Below are 26,307 nucleotides of genomic sequence, written 5' to 3'. Positions count from 1 at the left end.
CCCGCTCGCAAATGAACCCGCCTCCCACTGCTGAGAACTTCAATAAAAAAAAAGCCAGCTGTTAGCGCATCCTTGCTTTTCGCGCCGTCGCCGTCCAGTATGTTTCTTGGCAGCACACCTGAAGTAGAGTGGCCCCTTTCTTGAAAGGGGAGGGACCACTCTACTTCAGGCGATAGACAGTGCAGCTGGCATCAAGGATGCCCAAGAGTTTGAAGAAGATATTGCCCAGCGACACCCAATCAACCAAATCATTACTGTCACCACCCCAATGCAGTGGTCGCGGAGAAGCCTGTAGAAAAGTAGTGGCCTTCACCCTCAACGGCCAGCGTACCGTGTCAAAACCTACGTACCAGCTCCGGATCTCTCTATCAAGGGCATAGTACACAATGAATATAGCGTGGAATTGGATGAGCGGCTGAGACTCAACTTAAAGAACATGAACCCGGATGTTGATGTTATATCCACAAGAAGGTATGGGAAATCCAACCACACTGTTGTCATCATGGCTGGTACAACGCTCCCCAGAGTGCTCCAGTATCCGGGAGCCCTACATAATGTGGCTCTGCTTCTCAGCAGGGTGGAAGCATGCTTCAACTGTAGAAGAATAAGACATACATAGGACGTATGTCCCCGAACCAAAAAAGTGACATGCCAGATAACCACCTGCCACCCCCGGAAGACAAAAAACCGACCTGCAAGGCTCAATGCATTGTATGCAAAGGGCCCCCCAATACAGACAGCAGCAACTGCAAGTTCCACTTTGTCAAAGGCAGAACACCAGAGACAAGCGCCAGGAAGACCGACACTGACAATTCCCAACAGCCAAGAGGAAGAGCGAAGACCCAGAACGCAGCTAGCTACCAGAGAGACTCCTCATCTTCCTGCCCACCTCTGCAAAGGCTCAGGAGCAAGTCCAACCAAAGAAGCACCGATTCCGGACGAAGGTCAAGGGACCCCAGCCAAAAAAGGACTCCAAGAATGTCTGCGTCTGCAACATCGCGGATGACAAGACCATCTCCTGGAAGAAAGAAGACAACGATGATAAGGTGAGGGATCAGGCAAGAGTTATTGAGAGGCTTCTTTCCGCATAGATAAACTAGAAAAATTGGTAGAATCACAAACAAAACTCATCCAATCCCTCAGAAGTGAAAAATCTCAAAAAGAGCTAGTAACGCAAACTTCAAAAAACCCACCCATGGGGACAGATCACGTCTCCCCAGCTGAGAGACCGGCACCCACTGAGGAGATGGAGACCTCTACCGCTAAGAAAAAGAATGAAGAATACTCCTAGGGAAGTGCTCCAAAAGTCCTGCTCTCTAAAAGAATGAATCAGATAGAAGAGCGCTTAAATGGCAGAGTGTCAGAACTTGGGAACTCCATTGCTGGCTTCGAACATTGGCAGCAGGAGGCCACCCAGATTCTGCAAGAACTTAACATTGCGCATGAGAGCGCAGATCAGCAGATTAAGCAGATAGGACCAGTACTGCATGGTGTGATGGGGCAGGAGCAAATTACCGTATCTCCATCTGGCGCGGAGGGGACAAGCCAAAGTAAAACATAGATTCCGCCAAACGAAAAATAATTACAGTCTGGCAGTGGAACTGTAAGGCACGCAAGAAGGCCACCCTACAGATCTACACCACTGTCAAACCAGACATTATCGCAGTATAAGAACCCTCCAGAGCGGCTACTCTTTCAGGATATGTTACCATTATGCAACTGCGAACTAGCCTTAGATACCCAGCAAAGACTGTCCTGGTCAAAAAGGACATCACCTATGTGGAGCACGAAATTGAGGACGTAAAGCTTGATTATACTCTTGTTGAAATCATTCCCGCCAAAAAGGGACAGAGGAGCACCTACGTTCTCAATGCCTACAACTCTCCCAAGGATCACACCTAGGAAGCACGTAAACTCCTAGAAAAATTGTGAGGAAGGCCAGAAGGAATCAGCTTGTCGTAGTTGGGGGCTTCAACGCCCATCACCCTGAATGGGGTTACCTGAAAACCAATGGTAAAGGCACAGCAGTACTAGGGAAGATTCAGGAGCTGGGCCTCACGCTACTGAATTATACTACCAAACCAACGAGAACTGGCAACAGTATATTGAGGAAAACTAATCCTGATCTGTCACTAGCTCGAAACATTATCAATCCCACATGGCTCAACACCGGGGAAGGCCTTAACAGCAACCACTATATTCTCGCCATTACAATAGAACCAACTACCGTAATAGGAGGGCATGGAACTCCTGTAAGCACACCGACTGGGATAAATTCAGGAAAGACAGGGAGAGTAACGCGCCATACAGCATCTCAAACTTGGAGAAGTGGGTCCAGGATATATGCGTAGATGCCCTTAAGCACACCAGTAGCATAAAACGGACGGGAAGCAGACCATCCTAGACTCCAGGCTAGCGCACAAGTGGGAAGCCAGACATGCCCTCATGAAAAAATGGAAAAAGCAGCAGAGAATCGGAAGCTCAAGCTAGGCATTGTATGGCCTGAGAAAGAAATTGAAGATCATGCCATTAACCTTACACGCCAGAACTGTTATCAGGTATGTGACGAACTTAACCGGAAGCTTGGAAACAAGAATACGGGAACCTTCTGCACCACCTCCTTGACCTAGCCCCCTCCAAGACAATCCACAGAAACGCTGTAGACCACATCATCCATGCATATCCCGGAAGCAGGGAACAATTGATATCATCGCTACAAGATGAATATGTAAACTCCCGCAAAGATGGAGATTTGTACTCAACCTACACGGGACACGACAACCCAACTCTTGACGAGCCTTTCACGGATGCAGAGATCTGGGCCACACTGTCTCAACTCAAGACAAAATCTGCGCCTAGACGAGATAAAATCGATAATAAGATGCTGCGAAACCAAGAACTAAAGTCGGTCACAGCGCTCCCGGATTACTTGAATAAATGCTGGGAGAGTGGTAGCATACCCTAATCCTGGAAGCACGCCAAAATGATTTTGATTCCAAAACCTAACAAGATGATAAACCTCGATAACCTAAGACCAATCTCACTTACCTCATGCTAATGGAGCATGTTGTACTTAATAGACTGCAAGACTATGCCGAAGAATACTCGCTTCTACCCCACACCATGGTGGGCTTCAGAAGGGGACTTTCTATACAGGATGTCATGCTTCAACTGCCACATGACATCATTAACAGATCTAACAAGGTAAATATGCAGGCCATCCTGGCTATCAACCTAAAGAAAGCATTTGACAATGTCTCCCATTATACTATACTAGAACACCTAAACGAAATTAAATCTGGGTGAAAGGTTTAAAACTACATCAAGACCTTTCTCAGTGAACGCTCAGTGGAACTGCATGTGGGCAATTTGAAATCCGACTTGATAAAGCTGGGAAACAGAGGCACCCCTCAGGGGGCTGTTCTCTCACCATTCCTCTTTAATCTGACATTATTCAAGATCCCGGATAGACTCGTCAAAATACCAGGAGTACAGCACAGCCTCTACACGGACGATATTACGGTATGGGAAACAAAGGGCTCTCATGGTGAAATCGAGGCCGCTCTTCAAGCAGCTGCAGACGTCATCGATGAAGAGGCCAGGAGAGCGGGCCTCGAATGCTAATCTGAAAAATGTGAGCTTAGAGTGTTTCATAAAGGCAAATTAAATGCACCCTTGACGACAATCATTATACAGGGCATGGAAGTAACAGAGGTCCAAGAGATGAAGATCCTGGGGCTCAGGCTGCAAACAAACTCTGGAAACGCCCCAACAATCAAACTCAAATGGGCGGTTCACCAAACAGCCAGACTAATACAAAGAATTACTAATAGAAAACGAGGCGTGAAAGAACACGACCTCTTCAAACTCATAGACGCCTTCATCATAAGCAAGATTATTTACTCCCTCCTGTACTTTTAAAACTCCGAAAAAACGAAGTTGAGAGAGTCGACGCAATCATTAAAATGGCTTACAAAACAGCAATGGGCCTGCTTCGCTCGACTCCCAATGAAGAGCTTCTGAAACTCGGGGTCCATAATACCTACGAGGAACTCAAAGAAGCACAACGAACTGCCCAAATAAGGCGCCTGTCTAGCATGCCCGTCAGCAGGACAATACAGGAGAAACTAAGTATTGAGGGCGAAACCCTACAAGACTTCCCTCAAACTATTCCATGCAATATCTAAAAAAGGATCACCATCAAACCTCTTCCTCGGAACATGAACCCCCACGCACATCAAGGTCAAAGAGAAGCATGAGCTAAGGCCTGCACAAGACCCTAAGCCGGCTACAAGATGTCATCAATGTCAACGCTGCAGAAGACACGGAAGACCCTAATACATAAATATTCTATATGTGGAGTCACACACCCCCACATTAACCCAGCGAGACTCGTTATGGCGGAGACGGTTTCCACATCCAGACCCCTAGCGGCGGAGGAGGCCACCATGGCCGCGGCCATCACCTTTACTAATATACAACAACCATAGTAAGCGACTTCAAACTGGCGATCAGTAACTTTGCTAGACGTAGAGTCTCCAATCCCGCCTCACAAATACTCAGTAAAATGAGACAATCTCATCTCTTGAGAGAGATCGAACTAATATGGACCCCAGCTCATGCGGGGAATCTGGGTAGTGAGGCTGCCCACCAATACGCTCGAGAATTAGCCGACCGAGCGGTGGCGCAAAATCAGGAACCGGAACCCTTCGGTGAGTCAGTCTTATCATACCATGAACTCACCGCACATTACAAAGCAATAAGAAGAACACTCCCACCACCCCATAAAACACTGACCAGACAACAGCAAGTCATATGGAGACAGCAACAGACGGGGACCCTCCCTAACCCAAACTACATATCAAAATTCATAAATAAGGATATGAATCCTTTCTGCCGCTTTTGCGGGGAGAAAGACAACTTCGAGCATATGATCTGGGCGTGCAAAGCACAAAAGCCTCCCTCACAAGTTTTGCCTAATCCCTCTAAACAAGCTTAGGAGAAGCTAAGGTCCAGCGATGACCCTGGCATTCAGTTCAAGGCCGTCGAATGGGCCGGCGTCGCCAAAGGTCCCCACGGCCTGCCATAGCACGAGACCATAGCACGAGTTATACGGATCTTGGTTGTCAGACTAATGTCTCTGCTCTTTACTAGACGGTCAAGGCTAACCATGGCTCTCTTTCCCATAAGCAGGCGTCTCCTAGTTTCACGGCTGTAGTCTCCTTCCGAGGTAATCTTGGAGCCCAAGAAGAGAAAATCTGTCACAGCATCCACTTCTTGTCTCTTGATGCTCCAGGACTTGATAGGGCAAGACGCCATGATCTTTGTCTTTTTAATGTTCAGTTTAAGCCCAAACTTCTCACTCTCTTCTTGTACGCGCATCAGAAGTCTCTTGAGTTCCACTTCACTTTCTGCCATTAAAGTGGTATCATCCGCATATCTAAGGTTGTTGATACGTTTTCCAGCAATCTTCACTCCAGCTGAAGACTCGTCCAGACCGGCCTTCCTCATGATGCACTCTGCATATAGGTTAAATAGGCAGGGATCACTGCCTGGTCGTGGTGGAGGGGCTTGTGAAACTCGAAGTCGTGAGCTCTGCTGTGTAGGGCCACCCAAGATAGACAGGTCACGGCAGAAAGTTCTGACAAAATGTGATTCACTGGAGAAGGTAATGACAACCCACTCCAGTATTTCCTGCCAAGAAAACCCTATGGTCAGTCACAATAGCATTAATGATATGGCACCAGAAGATGAGCCCCCCAGGTTGGAAGGCGTCCCACATGTTACTGGGGATGAACAAAGGGAGATTCCTAGTAGCTCCAGGACGAATGAAGCGGCTGGGCTAAAGCCAAAAGGACGGTCAGTTGTGGATGTGTCGGGAAGCGACCAGAAAATCCGATGTTGCAAGGAGATATATCACATAGCAACATGGAACGCAAGATCTATGATGCAAGGTAAACTGGATGTCGTCAAGTGAGAAATGGACAGATTGAACATTGATATCTTGGGTATCAGCGAGCTCAAGTGGACCGAAATGGGAGCATTTAACTCCGGCGACCATTATGACTGTAATTGTGGGCACGAATCCAAGAGAAGGAATGGGGTCGCTCTCATAGTAAACAGAAGAATGGGCAAAGCAGTGCTAGGGTACAACCCAAAAACAAGCACCATGCATGCCGCTAAATACATGCACTACAGGCTTGGAGCAGCTTGTTTCATTCATTAAACCCCAATACTATCATCTCCATCTTAAATTTGCACTCAAAACCAATGGAATGACTTGAAAAATTAAGCACTACAAAAATATGCAGCACTGCAGTAGACAACTGAACTATTAAGGGGTTATGAAGTAGCATACATATTTCGTTGAGATACCGAATGCAAGTGGTAGCGAATGTCAGAAAATTCGTGACGATATGCTGATACTGCTTCAGATGAAAAAAAAATCCATGGAATGATCAGATGACGTCAGCCACAGTGACTTGCTACCGCGCTAAAGCTGCCCATGCTCACGCGTTCTCACGTGCTGATTGGTCCCGACGCGGCAGGTCTGAGTGGCGCCGTCCAAGCATGTGGCGCCATCTGGCGGAGTCAAGGCGATCTGGATATGCAAAACGGCCCGCCGAGATCAGATCCAACAGCCTCCGTTATCGGTAATCTGTCGTCGTGGATCACTGTTTATTCACGTGCATAGCAACTTCGTACAAAGGACCATGAATAATGAATTGGGAGGATTGTTTGACCAATACTGAGGCGCTGGTAGAGTGATTACAGCGATACAAGCAAGTTTTTTTGTTTTTCATATCCGCCAGTGCAACGCGCCATGCGTCTGCTTGCTCCACTTCTGATGGAGTCTTGCGAATCAAGAATGCATTTTTTATGCCATAGGCTTCTCAGTAAAGCGGTGCAAAAGTACAACATTTATTACAGCGTTAGCCCATTCCGAAGCGCCTTCCGCTGCCACTTCGATGTGAAACCAGCTAGGCCCAGCGACGTCTAGGGCAGGCGGGGAGCAGCGCCACAGTTCACGTCTCCCAGTGCGCCAGCGGGCGGCGCCGTTGCCGAAAGCTGTGCACTTGTGCTGGAATGCTCTTGGGAACCGAGTACAGCAGGCAGCCTTAATGTACACCAGGTTCAAATTGCACAAGTGCAGCGCTATTGAAACAAGTAAATCAATTGTGCTTCCTCCTTTTCGGAGTCCGATCTATGTGTCCGTGCGCGTGCACAAAGCATACCCAAGTACTGAGCTTGAAAAACACGCCAATCGCGAAATCGATGCCTGGTGAAGTAGTTGTAACATGCAGCAATAAAGACAGTGTGGAAAGCCATTGAGTCACGCGAGCAGAAGCCCAGAGCTTTCCCTGGGGTGCCCAGTCAATACAGACAGGACAGACGCGGTGAGCTATCCCGTGTCGTCACTGCTCTTTGCTCTGCCGACTCCACGTCACAGTTGTTTGATGGCATCATGTTGTTTACTTATGTACACGTTTTCGTCACAGAGATGTCACTGTCGATAGGTTTCGAAGCACGGAGTCTTTGCCTGGCGTGTATTTAAAATCAAATTAAAATATGTTCGCGGCAAAATGAGACGTTGGGATTACTTGGGGAGCATCTGTGTATAACCAGGAAAGCAACCGCATTCTTTCCAGCGCATCGAAAATTGGTGTCTATACTCCTTTAAGCACTTGAACTCCAAAGAAAACTGATTCTTGAGATGCTCTGAAGTTTGCGTCATAGTGCACTGTTCGCGGATGCTGTTTGTGCAATGATGCAATCACCGTGGAAGACAAATTTATGATGTGATGACTGCATAGGAATAACACACGGCAAGCAGACGGCATGACTACCTCCACTCCACGAGGTACTTATCAATTCTACCACTGGTAGCGTGGCCATTATTTGCCAGGCCACCTATACACAACTGCAGTGAAACACATTCTACAAAAAAAAAAAAAAGAAACGAGGCCAAGCAAGACTGTTAGGCCCACTCTATCTACTAAAAATAGACATAAAAAAAAAAAAGGAAGCGAATGCAGGGAACTAATGATATATTAATAACAATTGGTCCACAGGAAAGGAAAGGCGCATTATCTGTCACACTTGCTCTGTCGACACCTGAACCCCACCTTAAGGGAAGGAGTGAAAACGGAAAGAGAGAAAGGGGTGGGATGGTAGTGGCGGGCTCCAGAATAATTTCGACCACCTGGGGATCTAGAGCAAGACTTCACACAAGCACAGACGCAGAATGTATAGAACAAGAGAAAAGAACAGACATACAGCCTCAAGACAGAGTTGAAGGGCAGATGAAATTGAAACAAATATCAGAGATTAGATGTACGTACTAGTCTCAAGACAAAATGAAGGAGGATGTTTTGGAACATGTGTGGCCTCTTTGGCAATAATAATGTGGATTAGGGGACAGACTGGGACAGCAATTTTCACTTTGCATGAGTCATCTAAAAGACAAGTAAGACACCTTGAACCGCACAAAAGGAAAGCATGTGACTAATTCACACAGTCGTCATGTCAGAAGAATTTTCATCTCAATTTCACCCACTTCTCTTGTGATCAATTAAGTGGAACATCTGTCTCCATTTTGACTTCGTTGTCCAAACCTATTTTGTGAAGCTCGAGGTACCAGAACACAAAAGACTCGTACCTTTTTTGTCACACATGGGTGCTCACCAGGAAGTGACAGGGTACCAGAATTGATGTTCCTGACGAAAAAGTCCTGAAAAATGTTGTATAGACTTCTATGAAATACCAAATTAATGGACACCAACACACAAAAATGACTTTTTCTCCTCAAAGTTGCCACAAGTCGTGCCTCGCACAAAGGAGGTCAAGCATGGGGACAACAGGATCTCCTATGTTGTCTGCACTTTCCCAAGTGGAATTTCTTCCCAGAAAGCAAAAAGGATGTCATAGAACCTACCAAATTTCCCGCGTGTTAGATGCACCAATATGAAAAGTTGGGCAAGTTGGTAAGCATTTATGGTACACAAGCGGCCTGTGTCGTGTTGTTTTCTCTGCTGTGTTCGTCTATTAGCGCTCGTTTACCATGAATAAAATGCACCTTTGTACTACGCACACCCCTTCGCCTTAATTATTAGTTTTCTAACCGCCAACAGCACAGAAATGTGTTGCTCTATATCCCTGATGACCTATGCAGACATAAATTAGCGAATAATCAATAGCGCACAATTTACATTTTGAAACAAGTGCACTGAAAAAGCGTGCAGAAAGTGGTGTGGAGATTTGGAGAAGCTACTGAACTAATGTTTATATGCTCTTATGCTGCACTAGTTAGTGCTGTAGTATAATCATTGTGTAATATTAATGTGGATAATTCAATAATATTATAGTACTGCAGAGCACTACCTGAGAAAATTATGGAGGGACTATATTCTGTTAAGCAGTCAGCTGGTATATGCCGGATCTGTAGCTCTGGCTGCATAGCCACAGAATGTTGCTCTCGAGTGTGGCCACTATGCTACTGGCACTTGCAGAGCACAACCTTGGCACAAATGGCTCAGCTTGTTTGTGAAGAAATTTTTGCGAAGACTGTCAAAAATCTGCCTCATTTGATTTTGTTTAATGAAGCAGTTAAGTACATTAAACAAAAGACCACAGTTAAGACCACAGAAAAAGGGAATAAGCAGAAATATTATTTCATTAAAACGTTTCGGGCGAGTGGGTGTGCCAAGAAACAGATTTCTATCAAGAGTACAAATCACATAAAATTAGTTTAGAGGCTTGTCACATTAAGTGAGAAACTGTGTAGCGAATGTTTTAGCATCTAATCTTTATCGTGTCTTGAGACTGAGATGAACTTACTAGAAGCTGTTGGCCCAGTGGAGCAAAAGCCAAGGAAAGCTGATTTGCCGTGCTATGCCTCCCTTTGCCTTGCCCATGCGTTAAACATTGTTGGCTCAATAATTAACCCTTGTTTTGAATCATTTGTATGTGCTACTTTGGTTTATATAAAGTGTGACCTTTTCCAAAAGAAGCCAGTTGACATTTAGCATATGTCATCCTTCTGGCAGCTGCTTGAGTTGAAACTTTTCACAAGCTAAATGCATGTGAGCAAAGCACAGTGAACCCTACTATTTGTGACTAGCTAAATGCATGTGAGCAAAGCACAGTGAACCCTACTATTTGTGACTCAACCGCAGACATGCAGCAAATCACCCTGGAAATGCTCACATGATTCTCCTTCTTTTTGGCATTGCATTTCTTGAGATGCTGGCTGAGCAGGGCAGCTGAGCAGGTGCTGAAAGGTTCAGAGGCAGTGAGTGAAACACTGGTGACTGAACTGCATCACGAGTGAGGATGCAGCAGACAAGACACAAATCATCTTACAACCAGGGTCCAGGGTTCAACTGAGGTGGCTTTCTGAACCACCTTGGGCAAGCGTGCCACATACCCACTATCCATACTATCCATATGGCACAAGCACTTGTTCTGTGCGTGCACAGCAGGGTTTTTATTTTTTTGCATTATTTGATTCGGCCGTTAGATAGCCTTTGCAGAGGTGGAATCGCGTGTTTTTCAAAACCGTTCATGCATGGGATCACAATGAAACTTGTTACAATAAAAGAAAGTGATGTGTATTTGCCCTGCCTGAACAAAAAAAAACAAGGCCCTATATAGACATTCACAAGTAGGAAATGTTTTTTGCTTCAGACAACAATTGCACTGGTGCCCTCAATACGTGCTCTTTCAAGAACTTGTTCTTGCTTTATTGCAATTTGCGCATGACCTTCCAATCCCCTTCACAGCGATCGTTATAAATAAAAAGGTAAATAAAAGCTGCTGAAAGTTGCGCCAAACATGTCACTGCTCTCACATACTCTCACTGCTAAGCCCGACTGAGTTGGTGAACGCACATTTTCATGTCTGTAGAAGCAGAAGACATCCACAACCCCTGGCTGAAAAAGGAAGACACCACACCTGCAATGCACATAGTACAGAATACAAGCTGTTGGCTCAAAAATGTTCGTGCTACGAAGTCAGCAATATTGAGGGGCACATGGAGGGTGACTGCGGCAGCACCCATATTGTTCCACGAACTCTCTATGTTCATACACTCCTTTTGTCCTCCTATGTCTTCCCACACTGGTGCCACAGCCTCACAGGCATTGCAACAACCAGTTTGTATATAGTACTGTTACTGCATCTGCTAGCTATACAAGAATATTTCTGGTCCACAACACCGTAGAGCCGTTGGGTATGATGAAAAAGATTTCAGAAGGTATCAGACTGTTGCCCTCTGGCCGGCATCAACAGAAGGCTAGTTGCACCAGTTCAAAACTGTGGTTCCACCCGCAATTTGCGCAGAATGAATGAGCACCATACAATCCCCGAAACCAAAACAAGCAGCAGACTAAGAATTAAGGCGGGGTTTGACACTGCCTTGAGATGTAGAACATTTATCAAAGAAAGTAGATACAGTAGTCTGCACGACCATGGCGAGTTTATAGCGGTAGCTTCTTGTACCAGTGAGTTTGGCGGCGGAATGGCCGCTCACGCGCTCAGCGAATTCGCGGAGAAAAAACCGCTCCATGAGAGCCAGGCTTCATCATCGCTGCATATGCGTGCGCGATTCATTCGAATAAATATACATAATCAAGTAGCGCCAACGTGTTGTGCCCTTAGATCATGCACCTAGAAAGCAAACCACACGCGAAATTCGGGGGTGCACTCACTGGGTTGAGTCTAGGGGACAGACGATCCGGTCGTGGCCCTGCAAGTGGAGTTGAAACGAGAAAAGCACACTCAACCACTTTCGGAGGGGATGCCTGGAGGACTTGGTGAACAAGGAGACTCACGTCATCAGACGTCGACAGCACGATGTGCTGGCCGCAGTAGTGCGACCCAGACACCGGCCGCAGTCGACAGCGCCGACCTTTCTTCGGAACGACAAAAGCGCACTGGCTGTCTCCCATCGCCGCAGAAGTATAGAGAAAGAGATTGGTAAAGAGCGGTCACTCGGCGAAAACTGGCCCCAGGAAATGACGCGCGACTTTTTGCGCTGCCGCCGATTGATGGATGGCGGCACCAACGTGCGCATGCGCGTACGCGCGCGCGACGGCACTCGCTGCAGCGGTAACCCGCCGGAGCAGACGACAAGAAGTTGTCGAAGGGAGCGGTTGTGTGCTCGTGCCTCGCCGCGCTTGTGCGGCACAGACCTCTCGTGGGCTGCTTCGCGGAACGACAGCGGTTTGAAAAGACGGCAAGGTGAGCAACGTTTTTCGCTTAACTACGCTGCATTTCAAGCAGTTTACGCTGACCATGCCGGCCGGTGCCAATAGTTTCGCAGCTCGTGAACAGCCGCGCCAGCTGTTCAGGCGCAGTTCGTTACGCCGTAACTCTGGCGGTTCCCAACCATAGCGAGGTGTAATATGTTGTGTTCTCGGGAAACAGCTTCATTTCGAACAGTTTAGCTCGTAACGCTTGACAAAGTGGCATGTGAAGGCATCAAGGCACGCCGTTGCGCCAAAATGGCGTATTCGCCGGCCGGTGTGGCCGTGGTGACGCAGTTTGCCGAACGGCTAGTTGTGCTAAGTGTCGCGTTTAGCAGAGCAACGGTAAAGTGAGAAACGTTTCATTCTTGACTTTCTTGTCAAACTACGCAGTATTTCAGGCAGTTTAGCTCAGTACGGCGGTCTGCGCTTCGCAAAGTCGCACATTATGGGCAGCCAGCAGGCATGACAAGGCGCTCGCCCAAGCAAAAAAAAGTGTGTGGCAAAAGATAGGGCCGACCTTTCTCGCCGACCAAAAAGTGGCCGGCCGACCTTCGGCACCCGAATGAGGGCCGGCGTCGGGGATTGACACTGACCTAACGTTGGCCGATTTTAGGCAATCGACTACGGCCCAACCTTTTGGCCCGACGTGACCGACCACCTGCCGCACGTGGGCCTGCCGTCTGCCAGCGTTACTGAATGGTCGGCCGCTCGTCTGCCCTAGCATTTTGCTGACGAAAGACCATACGTCGGCCGGTTGCTTCCCGACGCCGGTTAGTGGCCGGCATCGCCCCTCGTGCAGGTATCATGCCATGCATTTAATATATCGTGGGCCATGCATATATAACGGGGTAGCACATACAAATGCATCAAGAAAAGCAGTAGCTTTTCTGATGTCATGAAGAAACAAAAGCTGCAGTATTTGGTGAAAAATTTATTTGTCAACAGCGTTCAGAAAAAGCTCGCGATTTGCTTTTTAATAAGCGTGGATATATGACTGCGCGTGTGCCACATATGGAAGATGGGCTTGAGGCTTGGTCTCCTTCTTTTGGCAGCCTGTCGATCACTTGATGTCTGCGACTGGTCGGATCTGCGGCAGGTTCCATCTTGGTCAGCTGTACGAAGACAAGTGTTTTAATGAAATATTTCCTTTTCGCCTAGACTTTTACATTGCAGGCAAATATAGGGTGAAAGGTAGAAAAAATAATGTCTGCTCACTGCCACCAACTGCACTATCACATCAATATATTTTATGCGCTTGACTTCATGCGACCCTACTGAAAACGCATTAGCGCAAAGCCGCAATAGGTAATCAGGATCCGTGAATCCGCGAGAAAGGCGCGATCACTTCGTTTTGCTGGAGTCATGATGTTGCAATTTGAAACCGTAGCGCAGTCAAACCTTATCCTCCCGAAGCGCGTTCTTGAATGCTAATGCTGCAATTTAATAATTCTAGCAAAACCAAGTGTCCGCGCTTGTCATAGAGCGCGTATGAGGGATTCCAACGCGGCTGAACAAACAGTTTCCGCGATATTTACATGAAACCTACAATAAGTTTATTCCGTAGAATACAGCTTAATTTTCTCAAACTAGATGGAACTTTTACAGCAAAAGCGACCGGATATTTAACGATAAGTCATCTGATTTATTTTCGTTATTTAACAACCGAGCATTATTTTAAAAATTCGGCTATTTAGACAGCCCAACTCTTAGAAGCTTATAGAACCCGTTGTAAATTTTTAAAGCTTGAAACAGGTTAGCTGAACACCTCATGAGCATGTAAGTGTAAGTACCAGGAAATAATCCGCACGATGAAAATACAACTGCTTGCCCAGAAAGCAAGCGCACAGAGCAAAATCAATGTGAAACGGCTCAGATCTGTGTGCATCACATATATAATTCCAAAATCCACAAAATGAACGCACTGGCTCACTTACCCTGCCAGCATACCGCATCACTCAATCATCAATTTTCACGTATAGACATCATTACAGCAGCAAAAAAAAAAAAATAATAATAATAATAAACACGGCATAAACATTGTACTCAGTCCTGGCACGAGCTTGCTTGGCAGCAGCGATGATGCTTGTACAGCTTCTGATCGCTCCTATGGCGAGGGGTGCTGCAATATTTATATCAGTGATAGCATTTGACATTTAACTGGGTTGCATGCGTCCCATCGATGTGAGTCGGATAATCGAATTTTTCAAACAAAATCAGCGCTAATACCTGTCCGGCAAGTGCACCGCCATAAAGAAGTGAAAGGCCAGCGTTTTAGTGTAGAGGAGAGCAAGGACTTCGGGCTTCGGCGAAACGAGCTTCCACTGTCGCAGCCAGTTTCCAGATCAGCTGATATCGCCTCCCTGCACGATCAGCGCAAGGCGCGCATACCAATTACAAAATATGCATTTACAGTAACAAGATGCGCATAAGTCTCAAAACAATACATAATTAGTTGCAGTTCATTATCGTATAGAAGAAAATCAGCGCTAATTTGACTTACCTGATGGGTATACATGTCAGTGCATGCACTTCGATATGAAGTGAAAGACGGGCGTTTTGGGGCAGAGGAGATCGGACCTCGGACTGCAGCGAAAAGAGCTAATTCCACCGCCACAGCATCGTTTCCAAGTCGGCTCAGCACGTCTTCCTGCGCAATCAGAGCGAAATGCGCACACATCGATTATATCAAAAAAAAAAAAAATGCACGTAGTAACAAGATGCGCATATATATACGCGCTCCAGAAACAGTTGCAGTATATTGTCGTATCGAACAAAATATGTGCTAATTGGACTTACCTGATCGGTATAGTGAGTGTCCCTCCATGTTAAAAGGCGAGCATTTTGGGGCAGGAGATACCGAAGGACCCAGACTGCAAAATGAGCCAATTCTGCCACCGCAGCCAGCCGCAGCCTTGTTTCCAAACGGCTCAGCAAGTCTTCCTGCGCGATCAGCGCCCACACCAATTATATATATATATGAAGAAAGATGCAAGGGGTATATAACAAGACGAACATATGCTCCAAAACAATACATTATTATGTTCAGTATAATATCGAATCTAGCAAAAAGCTCCTCTGATCAAGACCGAAAGATCATGTACTTACGCATGTTTTGGTGAACTTCGGCACGAAGAATCTGTACAAGCGGCTGCAATCATCAGCTGCATATATGGGCTGTTCTTTTCAAACGCTGACTGCACCAGGAGGTTGAGACAGATTGAATTTGCGCGAAATAAAAGCGGACGATAAGATTAGGCAGTACGCATCGCGCCCACATGGAGGCTGGCCGTCGACTGAGTGACGCCGCGGCCGCGCATCTTAGCTCGCGCGGGATGTGTTTTCCCGCCATTTGGACATGTGACCTCAAGAAGGGAGGAGGGGGGGAGAGAAGCTGCAAAAAGCAGCGAGAATCTCCCTGTGTGCGGTGCATGCAATTCTTTTTTTTTTTTTTTTCGCGCTATCTCTCTCTGCTTCGGCATTCCTGTCGCCCCCCGCGGTAGGGTGCCTCGATGCCTTTCGCCTCCCCGTGGTTCTTTCCGCTTTGCCGCAAGGAAAAGAGATGGGCCGATGGGGGGCAGCGGGTCCCGCGCAGCGAGAAGCAGTTTTCTTTCTTTTTCACGTACTCCCCCTCCCCCCCCCCCCCTCCCTCGTCGTTCAAGAAGCGTCGAGGTAGTTTCTTTTCTTTTCTTTTCTTTTTTTCTATGGCTTCTGTAGAACCCCCGTCTTGATACCAGCGGCTGTAGTTCTTTGCATGAAAAAAATATGGCTTGGAGTGAATGTATGTAATGTTCTTTTAACCGCATATCTTCCACATAAACCAAGTGTGGGGCAGTAGAACACCTGCAGCTTCATTTAGCCAAAATAGCAAGACCTGGCTACGTATATAGTGTTCAGTAACTTTATCGGAACCGTCTTGGAAACTTTTCCAAGACGGTTAAGTTGCAGAACACTGTATATTATGAGTGCTTTTGCAGAGATTACATAGTCCATGCGGATTTATACTTCCCAAAGCAGTACGTGGGTTATTTAGAGTCCCTCGGGCTGTCATATTAATCGCAAACCACATTTCCGTTTTCGCGTTTGGTTTCCATCATAATGCGGCTTCTGCAGCTCGACTAAAGCCCGTGACTTCGAGCTCAAGCTGGTAAATAACGATTGAATCACATAGTAACTGCTGCAAGTTTCTGACAAAAATATATTTTGTCCATTTGTTCTAGGGATGCATGAAAATCAGTAGAAGGTCGCAGGGCGAAGTGCACCGGATCCGGATGAAAGCTCATAAAAGCTCACCGCCTCTTTTCTTGACCCCGTACGAAATGTAAACTCACGGAGGCTGCGAAACGAATTTAAGGGCGTTTAGGATTGATAGGTTTCGAGGGCACTGGCAAAAGTAATTTACGGTTAACATATAAACCTTAAAGGCACGTGATCTCTTCGGTTTACCGTGGGTTTGCTTAGAGTTATGTTATAGGTTAACTTTATGATGAGGTTGTTTAAATTCAGAGGTTACCATTTAACCATAAAAAAAAAATGGACAATTACATTCGTAGGTTCATAGCAGTTACCGCGCAAATCTTAGGCACTTAATACTAAGTATGCTTCAAACAGACAATCAGCGCCTACCAGTTCACAAATTCAAGCATAAGTTCATGACAACTCGCGATCAACCACAGAGTGTACCATACCCGCCGCGGCTCAATTAGCGCGCGGTTAAAGCGTTATTTCAAAATATGTATAAATAACAGTTAATTTCACCTCCTGTTGCGCAATGTATATTTCTATCAGCAGGCTCAAATGATATAGTGTCAATATATATCATGCACGCGGTATAACTCAATGTTGCATAAAAATAGCTGTTTCAATGATACGAATTTTCCACTTTTCTCCTGCTAAGCCGACTGCCTCATGGAATGTAGAGGGGAAACCTGCGGTATTGCAGGAGACTTTACTTTGATATGGACAATGTTATTTAATGATATATTATAGCAGCAGTGAATACGCGGCTGGGGAAAAGGGGATTCGAGGAACTTTATATATATTCTGGCATTTCATACCATATTTCTGCGTGTGAGGCTGACGTTGAAGAATTTAACAATGTAGACCGCCACTGGTGCAGGAACCGATCGATCCTCGTCATGTTGCGCGGGATTCTCAAAACGCAATCCCTTTGAATTTTCTCAAAAGAACCAAATGTTACTTTTTGCACAATGCTTGTGTTCGCAGGAAGTTACGTTCGACAGGCGAATCGTCCGGGCGATCGGCTCTTTGCGTGCCTTTCATTTTTATTTGAAAACTATCAGGACCACATTTGTGTTATGGATAAACACAGTCGGCCTCGGCATATTGATATATAAGGAATAAAGCTTTCCTAATCCCCGTGTTTTAACTGAGGCGGGCAAATATGTGTCCCAAGCTGTTCCATTTATCCTCATGTCGGCAATATACCCGAGTTTCGTCTATCGAGAGTGCAGCATATATATGCGAAGCGTTACAGCTCATTTGGTCCAAAAGCCACCTCGCTAACCCGGTTTTCGCTTGAGTATCGTCGAGTTTTGTCTGAAATATTCGGAATGTGGTAGTAAATATGCAGATGCGGTCCAGGTTCCCACCGGGATCTGTGACAGATGCTGCGCCTTTACTTTCCTATAACCAATTTGCAATTAACTGCGGTTGTCCACCGAAATAGAGAGATAGAGAGAAGAATGAGAAGGCGTTGTATCCCGTCAAACGTTAAGGGGAAGCTTGAGCGTCCCCCTAATTTTTATTTCCTTCTTTCAATTATTATTAACTATTCCATCGTACCACTGTGTAAGGTCGTGGAACAATTTACTCTGTGCGACTGCAGACGTGCGTAAGTGCGTGCGTGCGTACGTGCATGAGTCACAATAGTCACACTAGGGATAGATATTAACTCAATAATCTCGGACATCTTGTTCATCCTAAAGTTATAGCTAATTAACGTATGCGCGATACTTCTGATAAAGCCTAGTGCACACAGGTGCCAACTTTCCCACATCTGTGTTCCTTGATTGTTTATTGATCCAGCCTCCCAATGATACGACCCTGCATGGCTTAGCACGTGTTTTCTTGTGTATTCCTCTTGCAAAGTCAATCTACTTTGATTATATTTTCACTATAGCTAGGTGGTGGCGCCTATTTGGGTTCCGCCTTGTCTTCATTATGCCCTTTGTTGTGCGCTATTGGGTATCCGAGTTAGTGGATCACATAGGTTACGTTGGGCGGCCTTAACTTTTATACTGGCTTGGAAGTAGAAGGCAGATGTTTGTAGTGCATGGTCAGGGGAAGCAGGCGCACGTGTTCGCATAGTTAGAGGAGATGTTCGTAGACGGAGCATGGATAGCCATAGCAGTATCTAATCTCTGCGAAGCGCTCTGCTATTCTGCGCCCCTACACATATGTGCCAAAGGTATGCGAAGTGGGAGACGCCTGTTGCACCCAATCTCCCGCATGCTCTAAGAGACTTTCGGTGGCGCACTGAGTGTGGCGTATTCGATCCCCACCAAATTAAACAGGCTTTACAGCTGGCATATTGATCTGCACTGTATCAACTTTGGTCCGGTCGAGTCTCACACACGTGTCCTTAAGGACTGTGTCGCAGCTTGGACATTCCGCTGCCTAGCGCCGTGAGCTTTTTCGTCGCACAGTGGAAGGCCGCGCGAAGCGTTCGAACAACGTGTAGTGAAGTCCGTGGGATTGATCATTTGGCAGAATAGGAACGCGGTCGATCGTATTCTTTCGGTGACCCCGTTGTCTACTGTTCCCCATGCTAGTGCGTCTCACCTAGATATAGCCATCTGTTAGCTCTTGGAGAGCAAAGCTTTATCCGGAGGTTGTTGACGCGGCACATCAAACTCAGGAAGGTCACTTGTACATCGAAGTGATTTGAACTCGGTTCTTGTCTTGAAAGACGCAAGCCTGCGGCTCACGCGTATATGTGTGAGCACAAAGGATCGAGCAATCGACTGTCTGGAAATTTGTTAGGTGGTCAGAGCTCCCGAGGGAGTCCTGTTGCAGCTGCGCATTATTGATATACAACGTGTGACCAGAAACTCACTGCATTATATATTTCTTGCCGCTACCTTATATGTTCGGTACTGTTTGCTGTTTTACTGAAACATTATTTATTGTCCCAGTGTGCTTTGCTATTTCCATGTTTATCAATAAGATTTCTTTGGTTCCCTGCTAAGTAAATGGTTGAAGTTCACGCCTATGACGTCATGATCGTTTCTACTCTCTTATCCCGGTACTTTTCAAGCAGAAGTCTTAAGTTTCTGGACCTATGCAGCATTCCTTCCACATGCAGGGCTATTCTACAAGCGATCTCTCGGCTTAGTACGTACGACAGATAATTCGCTTTAATCCCTTCCGATACATGTTCACGCCTTAAAACTAAAAGTTCTCCATATTATTAGTCTGAAGCCACAATAAAAACCCGAAATTGCGGCAGCTGCTTCAGGAAAGAATTCTTTTCAATTAGCTTCTTTTATTGCGCGTACCTCGTGTAGCTCTCAATAAATATTATTAATTTTCAATCACTCTGTATAACATAGGGGTCTCAAACTCATATTGATATGCAGGATGCGTTGAGAAAATATGTCTCTCGCGGACCAGGAGTGGACAGTAACAAGCAAGAAAATATAGAAGCCATAATTCAAAACTATCTGTAAAACAAAAGCGAAATACTAATAAAATAAATAAAAATCAACTGTATCGTTCCTATGAAACCACACTCCCATTATTGAGCAAAAAGAAAAAAGGAAAAAACAAACAAACAGAAAAACAGAAAAAGCGGAGCATCTTCGATTTTTTTTTGTCCAAACGCGCCGGTGGAGCGCGTTACTTCAGGATGGCTTGGCGGAGTTACTGAAAGGATACAGCGGTTGAAAACTATTACAGTCACTTGTCCTGACAATATATAAATGCGAATGAAAAAGAGGTCTGGTTGTCCAGCGCCTAGTTATTGAAGGTAACAAAGTTGACTGTCTTGTAATTTTAACTAATAACGCGCAACTTTGGAAAACGCGCTTGCATTTCCAACATTTCGTTCGCACGTACAGCGTCCTCGCGCGCTCGAGATCGTCTCTTGGTCGCGCTCTACACTTCTGCAACGAACTTGAAAGCACGCACGCACCCACGAGCACAAGCTGCCGAGTCTTCCAAGAACTGTTGACAAGAAGCGGGGGAGGAGAGGGGGTTAGTTTCCGGTGTAGAATCGGACCGCTCGCTGCGAAAATGCGCCCCTCCGACTTCCGAAAAAAAAAAAATGAAAAGAGCCGCCCGTCCCACCCCGGCAGGTCGTAAAAGAGGATGAATGGGCCACACGCAAAGAAACAAAACCAAATGACAAGGACGCTGGCCTGTTTTCTCGCGGCTCTTAGCTTTACCAGACTGTTTTGAGAAAAACAGTATGCGATTTAATAACCTGGACAATAATCATTTTCCTTCGTTTTTTTTTTCTTCATGTATTTGATCGTAAGACAACTTTGTTCGAAAAGAGCTCTTTCAAAAATAGTATACAAATACCACAAAACTGCATGCTCTCTTCAAAGTCGGCGTGTATACATTTCTTCTCTCGCCCAGTCAGGAACGCTCGCCACCAACTTTCGAGCTGCGGGGGTGACACAGTTGCCCCGCCCTTCCCATTTTCCCCCTCTTTTCCGCCCTTCCTTCGAAACGTCCGAGCGTGAGGTCGGTTTTGTTTCGTCCGAGTCTCCCTCCGTGTACGCATTTCTCTTCTCCTGCTGCGAAGTAGTGTTTTTAGAATTTGTCTCTGCTTGCCTGCTGGAGCGTTCGCCGCGGCCAAGGCTTGCCAGTGCCCTACGCATAATTTCTGCCCCCCGTGTGCTTTTTCTCTTCTGTCCGCTTCTTTTATTTTACACAATAGCCTTCTCCTCCCTTACAATGCGAAGTTGCGTCTACTCAAGTGCCCAGCTGCCATATAGCGAATTTCAGTGAGTGATACGGGCTAAATGGGGTGTACGGGAGCTTGTGCGCCAAAAATATAACTGATGTTACATCACCTACAGCTGCGCTTCGTAATAAGCAAACAGTATAATGTATAATGACATGATCTACACATGAAATCGCGGTCACCTTGTGGCGTGCTGTTTATCAGAACTCGGTAAATAATTTTACTAACAGCTATAAGGTTCACTAAAAATGTGAGCGACAAGTTAAACAAACAATAGCATTAATTAATGTAACAAAACATTTACAATAAATAGCATGTATCATTTTGTTCCATACTAAGCGCAAATTACATAACATCGCGAAAAACCAAAGCCGAGTAACAGGCAAATTTAAAAAAAAAAGTAGCAGTCATGCTCTTCATAACCTTTTTTCAATGTACCGCCTCAACAGTCGGGCCGACGCATTGCCGCACTCTTGCCATTAACCTGGCGCCGTGCCCGGCATTTAGTCCGGCCAAAAAGTCGGGCCAAAGCCCGCTGCGAACTACTTGCCGAAATGGCTAGCGGCTACCTCCGGGCCGACCGCTTGCCGTGGTTTACTAGCCGACTAAGTAGGCTCCCGACCATTTTCCGAACGTCGGCCACACGTAAATGGTCGGCCAAGGATGCTTGGGTCGCCAATATGGCTCGCCGGCCGCGATGACATGTGACATGGCGCGAGGTTTTGCGAACGGCTAGTTTTGCGTGGTGTCGCGTTTAACAGGGCAACCACAAGGTGAGAAATGTTGCATTCTTGTAAAACTGCGAGGCATTTCGGGCAGTTTAGCTCAGCGCGGTGGTCTGCGCTTCACAAAGTCGCGTATGAAAGGCAAGCCAACATGGTGTGCTTGCCGGCCGCGGTTTTGCGAACGGCTAGTTTTGCGTGGTGTCGCGTTACATTTAACAGGACAACGTTAAAGTGAAAAATGTTTTATTATGCGGCAAGCTTCATTGCTTCAGCTGTTCAGTGCTCTTGAAGAATATTGTTAGTTTAGTGGCTGTTATTTCACGCTCTGTAGACATGCATTTTCAGATAGGTTCGGTTAGCCTGCATTTTCTGACCTCTACGTTGCAAGCGTAGCTTTTGTATCAATTTTACGAATGACAGCTTTTCTGTTCTGGATCATAACTGCTGCTCACCAAGTTTTCAGTACCCACCCACGCGCACAGATGTGTGCGCGGTGCAGTGGCCTTACATTTCATTGCAACCTTCTGCATCATGTTCATTCCTTTTCCAACAGCACTGCATGGACCCACGGACTGCAGCCGAAGCACGGCAGATGCGACGAGTGAATGATGTGGCCTTTCCTCAATCGTCAGTACTCTCTGCCCTGGACAATACAAGTTACCCTTGCTAAGGTAGCCACTACTGGGACTGTGTAGTTTATGTATAATGCCTGTTTTGTTATATATCATTTGCAATAATTCGGAAATCAGTTATGCTATTTTTTGTCTCTACCTAAGTGCTGTTTCTCACCTTGTGTATTTTTATTTTTCTGTATTGTGCACATCGCCTAATGTGTGTCAAGTATTGTCAATGCATCCGTCTACATCTGTTGCATCTCGTGTTTTATATGCAGCAAAATAAATTCATTTCACGAAGCACTTGGCGTCTTTTCTGCACTACTGTTTTGCAAAGGCTGTGACGCAGCTGCGTTGATGGGCAGTTTAAAGAACTGGGAATCTATTTTTCCTGTTATGCCTGCTGAAAATAAATAGAAACACTAGCAGACCATTTAAAACCAAAATAATGCGCCAAAAGGGCAGGGAAGGGCGCAGCGCATGGCTAGCATTCAAATCGCGCGCCCTTCAGCAAGACCGGATGTAGTTGCCGCCGGCCGCTTGGTGCACTACAGTCAAATGGGCCGCTGGGCCCTATGGAAGTGTCCGCTCTTTACCAATCTCTTTCTCTATGGCAGAAGCGCCGCTCACACGTTTTGGCAGTTCGAGCGTTGATTACCCGGTGATAGAGGCCAGACGATCCGTTCTGAATTCGGTCGGTTCACAGCACGGCGGTTCACATGCAGTTCTAAACATCTACCATTCACTGCCAAACACAGACTTCGCGCATGCTTCGCGCATTCGCGCACATTCGCCGACCCGCTATCCATACTATCCATACTGCACAAACACTGACAGTGCGCGTGCGCAGTAGTCTTTTCTTTTCTTCTTTTTTCTTTTTTGACGTTGTTTGCTTTGGTTATTAGCGTACGAGTGGCCGAGGCAGAATCCCGCGCGTTTTTCAAATCTGTTCATGTATGGGATCACAAAATAATTCGGGCTTCGAGCACCTGCTGCAAGGGACAACACCCGGATACGTCGACTGCGACACACGGACAAGAACCGTGAGTGTACAAGGCACATTTCAAGACCTTATTTACGCAAATCGAAGCTCGGGAGACCGAGCTCCGACTGTCTAAATCCAGCGTCGCTCCGGCGCCCTTGCTTACCCGAACGCCAGGCCTAGTGCGGCGCGAACGCCACGGCGGCAGTCATGGAATACGCCGTAGTTGGGACGAACGCTTCCCCAGCCGTATTCGAAACACCAGATTGGAAGACAATTGTTTCTTACCGTACCAAGAACCCCAAAGCTGAGTCATTAACACCTCAGAAGAAAAATGAGCAGTCCGAGAAACCGAAGGCGAAACCTCTCCCTCCGCTACATCCCAAGAAACCGCTACCCCGGCTCCCGGAGAAGGACTACAAAATCATCTACAGACCAACGGGTGGCGTAGACATCACGCGCTACACCGAGAAATCTATCAGACAAGCGATCGCAACAGCGAGCGGCGTCACCGCGTCCGCGGCCGGAAACGACCAATCTAGAGCCAACTCTGCAAAAAATGTGATCACCATATCGACTCCGGTGCAGGCAAATGCACTACGCTAAGTCGCAGTCAAGCAAATCAAAATAGAAGGCAAAGACATTGTTATGACGTCGCGTACATCACTCCTCCGGACAGGGCACTGCAGGTCATTATCTATAGGGCTTACGATGGCGAAACGCACCAAGAAATGATGACCGAATTCCGAAAAAGAAACCCTGGCATCGTTCAAGCACGCACCATGGGAAGAACATCAAAGTCCCTCCTGCTTCACTTCGACGCGGACGAACTCCCAGGTAGCATCGTCTACTTCGGAGTCCTGTACCCAGTTTACCCCTTTATTCCAAAAGTAGAGGCGTGCACAAACTGCAGAAGAGTCGGCCACAGAAGAGACGTATGTCCGGAGCCACCGCAACAACGGTGCCCGTACTGCGGCAACCAACAGCTGAAAGAAGAAGTCTGCGACCCGGTCTGCATTATCTGCGGAGGAGGGCACCGCACAGGCGATAACAGCTGCAAGAAGCGATTTCAACGACACCAAACGAAAATGTCGGAGCACCAATCAAGACCCAAATCACGGACACGTGACGACCCAACATCTACCGAAAGGAAGGACCGCTCGAGCTCCTTCCCGTCCTTGGACAGCGGACGGTAGCAGCCGTAGCAGCGGCGGACGAAACGGAAGCAGCAGCAATGGAGGAGGCGCCAGCACTAGCAGCCGGACTCAGAGCCCCGGGCCGAAACAGGTGAGCTGGGCAGGAAATCCCTGCCATCCCTCTCATGGGAAGGGGACGGAGCTGCAGACATTACAGTCTAAACTAGATCAGGCACTCCACCACATTCAAATTCTCACGGATCGAATCAAACACTTGGAGAAGGAAAATAGTAAACTAAAAGCACCCGCCATATCTAAGGACCCACCTCCGAAACCACTCCCATTGCCGGAAGTCACAGAAATGGAAACTACTGTGACCGCCTCAGTCGAAACCCCGGTAAGCGTAGTTAGCAAGGAAGAAACACCTCGCAAAAAACGAGCAGTAGCAGCTGACGTAAGAAATACCTCAGCGGAGGATAGAGTGCCAAAACTCGAACAAAAAGTGGAGGAGCACAGCCAGAAACTCGATAGTCTAACCCAAACAGTTGATAATTTAACACAAAGACTCGAACAACACATACAGGATGTAAATCACAAGTTCGGAGTAATTGACACCGTTTTACAGGAAAGTTTACACCGGCTTCCCCCTTCAGCTCAAGGGGTGCCAATCGATCTATCCCAGCAAAATAGCCAATCCTAAAACAGTAACAATTTGGCAGTGGAACTGCAGGTCTATGCGCAACAAAAAAAAAACAAATCTGCAGTTACACGTTCAATCGCAATCCGAAAAACCTGACGTTAGAGCGATTCAAGAACCCAGAATGTCTCGACTAAAACTGCTAGGGTACCGGGCGGTTCTGCCATGTCACATCAAAGAACAGCCTTTAACCACTACGTTGGTACATAGAAATCTTACCGTGGTTACCCACGAGATTGAAAACGTAGAGCTCGATTGTATATTAATTGAAATTCTGCCTAGCAGAAGAAACTCCTCTTCTCTGTTCGTACTAAACGCATATAGCCACCCCAGGGCACCGACTGGACCAGCGAAAGCCGCTATATTCAAAACCCTCCAAATCGCAGGCCAAAACCCAACCCTAATTGTGGGCGACTTCAACGCTCAACACGTGCAATGGGGACACGTAACCATATCCAGGAAAGGAACGGCCCTAATGGATTTTATCCAGCAAAGAGGGCTCACCCAATACACCGACCCCATGCAACCTACTAGGATAGGCAACAGCGTGACCAGGGACAAGTGCCCGGACCTAACGATAGGCAAAAATCTCCCAGACTTAAGCTGGAGCAACACTAGACAAAATCTGGGAAGTGACCATTATATCATAATGTCTAAAATCACCATTGCCAATCTCAAACCCCAACCCAGAAAAAACAAAATCACCGACTGGGACAAACTTGGGACTATCCGCGACCAAAATAACGAACCAATCATAGACTTAGAGCACTGGACACAGACCCTCCTATCGGATGTGGGAAAGGCCACTAAGGAACTAGTGCATGACTTAGGCGTAAATACGGTTCACAGCCAACTTACGCACATGTGGGAGGCAAGGCAGAGCCTAGAAAAAAGATGGCTTAGAAACAGGATCGTCACACTCACGAAAGAAATTCAACACCACACCGCAGAACTAGCGAGACAGCAGTGGAAC

At 46.6% G+C, this 26,307-nt stretch overlaps 1 protein-coding gene and 1 long non-coding RNA gene across 3 annotated transcripts in view; both read right to left on the bottom strand.

Annotated features, from left to right (window-relative positions):
• LOC146180981 (tRNA:m(4)X modification enzyme TRM13 homolog) overlaps window positions 1-23,322 on the bottom strand; it is a 94,246-nt gene extending 70,924 nt beyond the window's left edge. Inside the window, exons 1-5 of the mRNA XM_084576210.1 lie at window positions 23,140-23,322; window positions 11,832-11,959; window positions 11,709-11,746; window positions 10,207-10,273; window positions 8,660-8,731 (exon numbers count right to left, since the gene is read on the bottom strand). Of these exons, the coding sequence (XP_084432336.1) occupies window positions 8,660-8,731; window positions 10,207-10,273; window positions 11,709-11,746; window positions 11,832-11,948 (294 nt within the window). The 5' untranslated portion in view covers window positions 11,949-11,959; window positions 23,140-23,322. The remainder of the gene's footprint in view (window positions 1-8,659; window positions 8,732-10,206; window positions 10,274-11,708; window positions 11,747-11,831; window positions 11,960-23,139) is intronic.
• Window positions 13,167-15,541, bottom strand: LOC146180982 (uncharacterized). Of its 2 annotated transcripts, XR_014700130.1 has the most exons (5): window positions 15,354-15,541; window positions 15,045-15,188; window positions 14,749-14,895; window positions 14,475-14,608; window positions 13,167-13,360 (listed from the first exon to the last, which is right to left on the bottom strand). It is a non-coding gene; the product is annotated as an uncharacterized LOC146180982 (long non-coding RNA). The 2 variants fall into 2 exon arrangements; XR_014700129.1 differs by having other exon boundaries at window positions 13,167-14,608; window positions 15,354-15,539.
• Window positions 23,323-26,307: the final 2,985 nt, after the last annotated feature.

Source organism: Amblyomma maculatum, chromosome 8, assembly GCF_055883805.1.
Source record: "Amblyomma maculatum isolate TAMU_Amacu chromosome 8, ASM5588380v1, whole genome shotgun sequence".
NCBI lineage: Eukaryota > Metazoa > Arthropoda > Arachnida > Ixodida > Ixodidae > Amblyomma > Amblyomma maculatum.
This window is presented reverse-complemented; position numbering and strand designations above follow the sequence as displayed.